This window comes from Dipodomys spectabilis, unplaced genomic scaffold (genome assembly GCF_019054845.1).
Source record: "Dipodomys spectabilis isolate Male_0828 unplaced genomic scaffold, ASM1905484v1 ptg000067l, whole genome shotgun sequence".
Classification (NCBI taxonomy): domain Eukaryota; kingdom Metazoa; phylum Chordata; class Mammalia; order Rodentia; family Heteromyidae; genus Dipodomys; species Dipodomys spectabilis.
Window position 1 is genome coordinate 6,549,968 of NW_024870744.1, and position 8,197 is coordinate 6,558,164.

Genomic DNA, 8,197 nt, shown 5'->3' on the forward strand with positions numbered 1-8,197 from the left:
TCTTATTTATTGATTGATTAATTAATTAATTTATTTATTTTTGTGCCAGTCCTGGGGCTTGAACTCAGGGCCTGGGAGCTGTCCCCAAACTATTCTGCTCAGGGCCAGCTGTGGCTACCACGGCAACACGTCCAGCTTTTTGTTAAATTGGAGATAAGAATCTTATGGACTTTGCTGACAGGGCTGGCTTCACACCTTGATCCTCAGATCTCAGTCCCCTGAGTAGCTGGGATTTACAGGCGTGAGCACTGGTATTCTTTTATAAAGCGAGTCGAGGTGACTCACATTGATCTGGCCAAATGGGAGCTGGGCCTGAGAATTCCAAGGACCCCTGGGAACTAAAGTGATCTGAAATGTCAAAGCATTTCAGCAGGAAACGCCAGACCTTGTTACTCTAATGCCTGTCAGTCCTGCTCATTATCTGCCTATGATTGTCGAAGCTTACAGAGAAGTAAATAGCACCCAGACCTCCATGGGAAGGCTGAGCCTTTCAGCTCCAACCTGCTGATCCCATGTGAACCTGAGCTGACCCTGCCTGTGCCGGAGTGGCTCTCCCTGCACCCGGAATGCTCCAAAGCAGGTGCTCTCCAATCAGCTAGAATGCAGCGGGAGTGACTGCTGTCACTCACAACTGCAGGGGTCACCGCAAAGACCAGGAGTGAGTGTGGTTTGATTTCCAAGGCTCCACAGCACTTCCAGGAGACTTAAAGCAAGGACTCTCGTGAAAGGGTCGACGCCATGCTGTTGGCCAACGCCCAGAGTTCCTAAAGAGGAATCCAAGCCCCGGTTTCCACACGATGTCCCTGGAAGCCAGCGTTGCCCACCTGCGTGCAACACGTGCGTGCGACTCCGAGTCATCCCTCTGCCCCCAGCACCCTGGGGATCTGCATGCTCTCACTTGATCCTCACACCAGCCCCGGGCGGCGCTGCGGCAGACCACGATTGGAGAGGGGTTGAACTGAGGAAGCCTCCAGACCTGCCAGACACCCGTGGCGGGACAGCCCCATTCCTGGCCAAGCCCGGACACATGATGCACTCCTGAAGCTCTGGCGTCATGGTTCTGGTGGGCCTTCCAGGCCCAGGGTGGTGTGACCTGCCTAGCTCCAGGAGCCACAGAGGCCCATGAGGAACGGCTCTGAGAGCCACGGAGGTCCACTGAGGAATATCTCTGCCAGCATTCCAAGGACTGACACCAGGCTACCTCTCCCATGGTTCCCAGCACGGGCTTGAGGTACTGGGTCACCTGACACCATGAGTTAAGACTGATCACGTTCCCATCCTTACACCAGTCTGACTTTCCAAGCCCCTGGGCACACGTGCAAACAGGGACAACCCACAGCTCTGAGAGGGGGCTGGGCGAGGAAGCATGGTCTGTACGCGGCTGTCCCAGCGTCCAGAGGGGCCACCGCTGTGAGGCTCCCTAGCAAAGCGACAGCTCCAAAGGACAGAGCTCATTAACACACGTGCTGTTCTTAGACTACTTCCAGCAAATGGCTCAAGGGAAACAGGAGAGGGGGAAAAACGGAGGGAGAAAGGGAAACAGAGAGGGCAGAAGAAAGAGGGGAAAGAGCACAGAGACAGAAATAGAGAGAGAGTCAGCAGTGGAGGGCAGAGTGCCCACAGGCAGCCCCTGCACTCTGTGGCCCTGTCCAGGTCCCAGGCCTGCCTGTACCACCTGCTAATTTTGCCCAGTGAGAGGGTGGGTGGCACCCTCCCCCTCCCCCTCCCATGGGAGAGCCTGTCCAGCAACACCGGGGTCCCCGGATGCGAAGGCCCAGCTGGCAGAGCCAGCCTGATACCAAAGGCAGGAAAGACACAGAGGTTTGGGGGAGCCCGCATGTGGGGTGTGTCAGCACAGCTAGCAACAGCTGACTAGCTGAGGGGCTGTGGTCCTCTGACATTCCATCCTTCTCCCTTGCAGCTGATTTTCAAACTAGTCAGGCCCTCCCCTGGTGAGGAGGGGCCGCCGTGGTGCCCAGCCCTGGGGGGAGGGGTGCTCTCAGTCACTCCACACCCTCCGACCACCCAGAGAGCCGCTCTCCACCCCAGCACGCGCCATGCGGTTCCCATGAACGCTGCTGCAGACGGCCCCACAGCCAGACTGTGTGAAGCCACGGAGGCCTGTTCCTGACTGAGGAGGCAGGCAACGCCTGGGACCCCAGAGTTACTTGGGACTGAGGATTCTGGGGCTGGGAGTTCCCAAGGCCAGCACTGGGTGCCCAGAGAGCACCTGTCTCTCCTGGGTCTCTGCTGAGACCCACTGCCCCAGGGCCTGGATTGGATGTGTGGCCGACCACTCTGCTGCTGGGAACGCCTCCTGCCCTCCAGGCCCAGTGCTGCTGAGGGGCAGGACCCAGGCCCAGCCCAGCCCTTCCCTGCAGGCCACAGGGGCACCTCACTGTATGAGTGGTGGGCAGTCATCAGCTTCGGAGGCAGGGTGACTTCAGGAGTAGAGTGTGTGTGTCAGGTGGAGGGTGGGAAGCACAGGTTCTCATATTTGAAAACAGTCATTGAGGGGAATCACCCCCAAAGAGTGCAGTCTAATATTGCTGTCTATATAGGACCAGCGCTCAGGAGAGGGCAGCGAGTGAACTCACTTCTAACACCCCTGTGTCCTCCCTCCACCCCACGGCGAGTGGGGGGGCACTGCGGGGTTCAGAGACCCGGAGGGCAGCGTGTACGCCCACTCACGCCCCTAGATGGGCCAGAATTGCAGGCCGGAAGTCGGCATCCAGCCTCTCCTCTCCAGCCAGATTTTACATGTCACCACACTTGTCACCACAGTACGTAAGGAACACAGAGATGAAATCCAAGACCAGGGGAGCTACCTCCGTGGAGGAGTGAGCGCCAGGCCTCCGTGTGCAAACCCTGTTTGCAGCTGCCTGAGCAGTGGCCATGTTTTAACCTGGGGGTGGAGGAAGCGGGGGCTGTCTGAGTAAAGCCATGGGCAGCCAGGAAGCCACACCCAGGGACGGGTCACAAATGCACGCAAAGGGCCGTGGTTTATTTTAGTGGCCACAGGCTTCCACCGCATCATGCAAATTGTACAGGGCAGCCACTGGGGCCTGCGGGGCCACAGGCCTGTTGGACAGCCTGGACATCGGCCGAAGGCTGTATCTGCTCAGTCTCCTTTACACAGGGTGTTCATACAGGTTTCAGGGCTGCCGTGTGCCTTGTCACAGTGCTCTGGAGGGGAGCGGGGCTCCCCAGGGAGCCCCTCGGTTCGTGCCAGGACGGAGCGTAGCCTCTTGGCCAGTTGTCCACCTCCAAAGGGACTCACCAGAGGCCGCCATCCTTCAGAGGAGGGAAGGAAGCTATGCTGAGGAGCTGATTGCCACGGGGGCTGCTCTTCCCTGCCCTGCTGCCCCCGCTGCCCCCTTCTAGACGCCCCAGAAGCAAATCCTCAAGATCAGCAACGGCGCCTGCAGAGCGCCGGCCCCGTTGGAAAACACAGCCAACGGCTCTGCATTGACTCCTTGACACAGATCTGTTTTTCTCGCGCTTCTTTCCCCTTTGTTTGACAAGCACCTGGAGTCAGGCGTTCTGGGTGTGAGACAGAGCTGGGGCTGCAGGGTCCTGTTTAAGAATGTGGGGACGGTTACGTCACGAAGAGTCAGAGCCAGCAAGAAAGTGGACCCCTGCAGCACCCCAACATCACCATCCCTGGGCAATGCTCACCTCCCGCATAGCTCAGGCCCTCCATCCTTATTCCCCTAACAATGGGAGAAACGCTCTCACAGTCCCCTTACCCCCCCTGCCCCCCACCTCTCCTCCCTGCTTGGGACCACAGCGGTGTTGTGGCCAGCCGGAGGCCAGCTACCATGGCTTCATAGCTGCTGGGCTGGGTGTAAGCCATATCAACAGAGCCGAAACCAGGCTTCTCTCCCTGTCAATAAGCTCAGCTCCCTGGTTTCGAACCTGGCTTCTCTTCCTGTCAGTCAGCCCAGCTCCTGGCTTCACAGTGTGAATCTAATTCAGTTTAGCTAGTAATTAGTTTTGTATTACTTTACACAGGGACGTTAATACTGATTAGAGGCCGATAACTTTAGTAATAAATACAACTCCAAGGCAGACAATTATCTTGCTTCTGACTGGGGAAGGCCGGAGTCAGCGGAATGAGAAACAAATTGCTTCAGGAGACAAAGGGGCTGCCTTGTGGGGAGGATCTACGGTCCGCGGCCCCTGCTGCACCAGGGACCTCCCCACAAGGGACAGGGTGAGAGACAGAGGCAGGCATCTAAGCATTCCTGTCTCAGCCACGTGTCACTGCCCTTCAGGGCTGCGTCCAACTCCAATGCAAAGGCTAAACTCCCCGGTGTTCTGAAAGACCACAATTCTGTCTCCTCATCATCACCCCATTCATTAGGTGCTCTGTCCCCAGCTCTGAGCAAAGCACAAGAGGGACCAAAATCCAAGCAGCTGGGCTGGCAGGAGTGGCGTAGGAGGGACCACGGGGCTCAGGCTCCCGGGGGTCTGAGAGGGGACACATCAGAGTCCCTGCTCTGACTCCACCTGCTCCAACCCACACCGGTGGGCCAGGGCTGTCCACAGGGCCTTCCAGGCACCAGGAGAAGCACCAGGAGCTCACCAAAGTCCAACTATACAGCAGGCACTCAATAAAGCCCGAAGACAAACAAGCCCAGCGAGAGTGGAACCTTGGACCACACTGTAGACACATTGCCTTGATGGCTCCAAGCTCACCAATGGCCCAGTTAGGACGGGCCCAGGGAACAGGAGGGACCACCTCTACCTAAACGAAGTCAAACACACTCCATACACAGTTCTGGAGCACTGGGTATGAGAGCTGACGTCCTGGGCCCGTCTTCAGGAGCTCCTGACCCCCTGGTCCTCCTCCTCAGCCCACCTCTTCCTGCTCAGAGCTCACAAGCCGAGTCAGGATGGTGTCCCCAGGTCCCTGAGTGCCCGGCCAGAGTCTGTGTGTAACATCACTGGCTCCTTAATCAGTGGTGTGGCAGAGCCTTGGGTCTGCCTTCGAGTGGCTCACCACCTTGCCGCCAGATGGCAAGGGTTTAGATCGGCCTGTCGCTGTAAGCCAAGACTTGACAGGGTTAAATTCAACCAGCTGGTAGGCAAGCTGGGCAAGGCTTGCCCAGTGAATCTATGCCAGGCAGGACTGGGGACAGGGGTAGGGAGATGTATGGGAAATCATGTAGCTTACTCTTCCCTGTTTGAAAACAGCTGAAGTTCGGCCTCCAAAGAAGCTCAAGGTCTCTGAGCCGGTTCCTGGATGGACTGGGGTAAGAATCAAGACCCCCTGGGTTCAAGGTCACAGCTGAGAGCTTCCCACCCCTCCACAGCCCCCACACAGGGGCCATACTTCTATGAGCAAAGAGGCTGGGGTGGGCTGTGGGCAGGCCTGGAGCTCAGGAAGCACGAGTGTGCCTTCGCTCCTGACACTGAGCTGACCCTCAGGAAGCTCTGGGGTACTGCCATGCTCCTCTTGGCATGAAATGCCAGCCTTTTATCAGGAATCACAGAACAACAGGTCGCTCTAGGTCTTTCTGACTGAAGACAGAGTTCCTGTGGACCCATGACTTTAAGAGTCAGTAGCCGGCATTCGATTGAGTGCCCTGTGTGGTACGCAAGCTGTCAGGAGGACAGATGGCCTGGCACGTGCTCCACGCCCCCCACATGTCCGCCTGGCTCCAGCAAGCAGCCCTCCCTCAGTGCAGGTATGGGCACCCTTCCATCTCTGACTGGCCCCCCTCTCCACAGAGGCCAGCTAGTCTGAAAACCCCGTGTCCTGTGATCCTGTGCCCATGTCCCTTACAGGAACTGAAAAGCAAAGTGTGACTGGGATTCTGCCTGCAGTGGGGCCAGGCTGCAGGCAGCAGGAGGACTGGTCAGTGAGTCTGGGAATGCAGATTCCTAGGCCTGGCCAGACCCATGCAGCTTCAGATTCAGCGTGGCCCAGCCCTATCATGGGCACCCCTTACAGACCACAGGTGATGGAGAACCTCCTGATGGGGTCCCCAGAAGGGGAACAGGAGAGAGGGGCAGAAATCTGAGGAGCCCTCGTATACCTTTCATCAGTCTTGGAAAGTGAGGCTCTGCTCTGAAACCCCACTGTTAGAACCAGTTTCCAACACAAGATCCCAACAGAGTGGCTGTTCAGGGAGGGTGGAGCTGCGGTGTGGGACTGAGAGGTGTCTCCAGACTGAGCTTAGGACACGGACACATCCTCCAGAGACCTGCCTGGCTCAGCCTCTAGGAGAGGAACCTCCAGGGTAAGCAAAGAAAACATTCGGCTTCCTGCCACAGGAGGCCACAGACTGGGGCGCTGATCAGGGAGCTGACCATGGTCCTGAAGGTCGCCAGCCGGCTCCTGACCCACATGGGAGGATGCAGGTGTTGTGCTGCAGGAGCCGGCTAGGCTTTGGCCAGGGCAGGTTTAGCATGCACGCATTCGAAAGCCTCACCCCCCCCCCCCCAAGCTTCTAACTCAAGTTGAACCAAAAGTTTCTCCCCCCCAAACACAGAACCTTTTAAAAGATGCAGAAAGGGCTCAGGGAGGAAGAGCACTTTGCCGCTGGCAGTGGAGGCCGGGGGGTGTGTGGATAAGAGCCACGGAGGCTTTGGGGGCCCTTGGGGACGACCACTTCCACAGCCAGCCATCTCAGTGGAGATGCAAAGACAAGGCCCAGGCGTGGCATTTCGTAAGGCAGCTCCGTGCTATCCCGGACCTGTGAGGCTCTCTTTGCACCTGCATGCACACGCGTGTGTGCACACGTGTACTCGCGTCTGCCCCCTTGCCCCACACAGCCAACACTGTTCTCTGGGCCTTCCTCCCCGGGGTCAAGGAAACTTCTGTCCCGGGGGCCATAGGGGCAGCTTTAGGGGCGGCTGGCACCCAGGCAAGGAGTGCTGAGAGCCAGGCGGCTAGCAAAGCTCCTTGTGGCTGTGGCTTGGACTCTATCCTAGGCAGAGCCAGGGAGCCAGCAAACAAGGGAAGCTTGCTCCTGCGTCTTCTCGCTGTGGTCTTCCTCCTGCTCTCCTCCTCCTCGCCTTTGTTTCCCTTTATTCTGCGAGCGGGCAGGAGGGAGGGGAGGGTTGCAGCGGCCGAGGCTGGGGCTGTCTGCCCGTCTGTCCACCCCTTGGACTCTCAACACCCAAGGGCCAGAGTCCGCGCTCCGAGCGTGGCACCGTGGCGCCAGGGAAGGGCATTTTAACGTCGCTCCCGAGCGGCCGAAGCTGGCCGGCTCTTCGGGGCAAGTGAACACCGGTACCCAAGCCGCCTCCGGCTGGGGGCCTCCACACCGCGCTCCTCCCGGACCCCGACCCAGATGCATTCAGAAAATGGAGACTCCCAGCCCCAGACACCCATGCCCGGGCTGCCACATGCACGCGGCCCCTCCGCCCGCCGGCGGCTCCAGACCCCCAAGCCCTCCGCCTGAATCCGGCGATGCGCCCCGGGGCCGGGAGGGGCGCAGCGCTTTGCCCGAGGGCGGGCACCGACCGGCGGCGGAGGTGCCGTGTGCAGCGGCAGGAGTTAGGTCCCCACTCCCGGCTTCCAGAACGCCCGGGGGCTCCCGGCGATTGAGTCCCCCCCCCCGTTCGTGCCAACCCCAGGCAAGAGCCCCCTGCCCGCGACCCCAACTTCTCAGCGGGAGTCGGGGTGCTGAGCCGCGCCCCGCCGCGCCCGGCCGGGCCGGGCCGGGCTCCACGCGGCGCGGCCCGCACCCCTCCCCCGTCCCGGGCGCGGCGCGGCGGCTCCCCGACTTGGCCGGGCGCCCGGCGGGAGGACCATGGCGTTGGCCGCACGTACTTGGGTGAGTTCGGTGCCCATCAGGAGGAGGACGAGGAGGCCGAGGAGCTTCCGGGCCGGTGGCATGTCTTGCGGCCGCTCCGGGCGTCCTGGCGAGCGGGGCCTGGGTGCTGCCGGCCGGCGGCGGCTGCGCGGGCGCGGACGCGGGCGGACGCGGGCGGACGCGCTCCCGGCTCGGCCGCGGCGGCGGGGCTCCGGCGAGGGAGGCTGGGGCTCAGCTCCCGGGGCGGGCGGCGCGCGGGCTCTGCTGCGCCCGGCCTCCGCGCTGCATCTGTGCGGCTCGGGGATCCGGCGCGGCGGCCTCCGGGGCAGGGCTGGGCCGGCGGGGCGGGGGCTGCGCCCTCCTCCTCGCCGCTCCCCTCCGCGCGCGCGCGCGTGCCCGGCACGGAGCCCGGCGGCGCGCGCGGGCCG

General features: G+C 60.7%; 1 protein-coding gene across 1 annotated transcript in view; it reads right to left on the reverse strand.

The window, feature by feature from the left end:
• Nucleotides 1-7,860, reverse strand: part of Olfm1 (olfactomedin 1) — a 33,808-nt gene extending 25,948 nt beyond the window's left edge. The window contains exon 1 of the mRNA XM_042681252.1: nt 7,787-7,860. Coding sequence (XP_042537186.1) covers nt 7,787-7,852 — 66 coding nt within the window. The 5' untranslated portion in view covers nt 7,853-7,860. The remainder of the gene's footprint in view (nt 1-7,786) is intronic.
• Between the last annotated feature and the right edge of the window lie 337 nt (nt 7,861-8,197).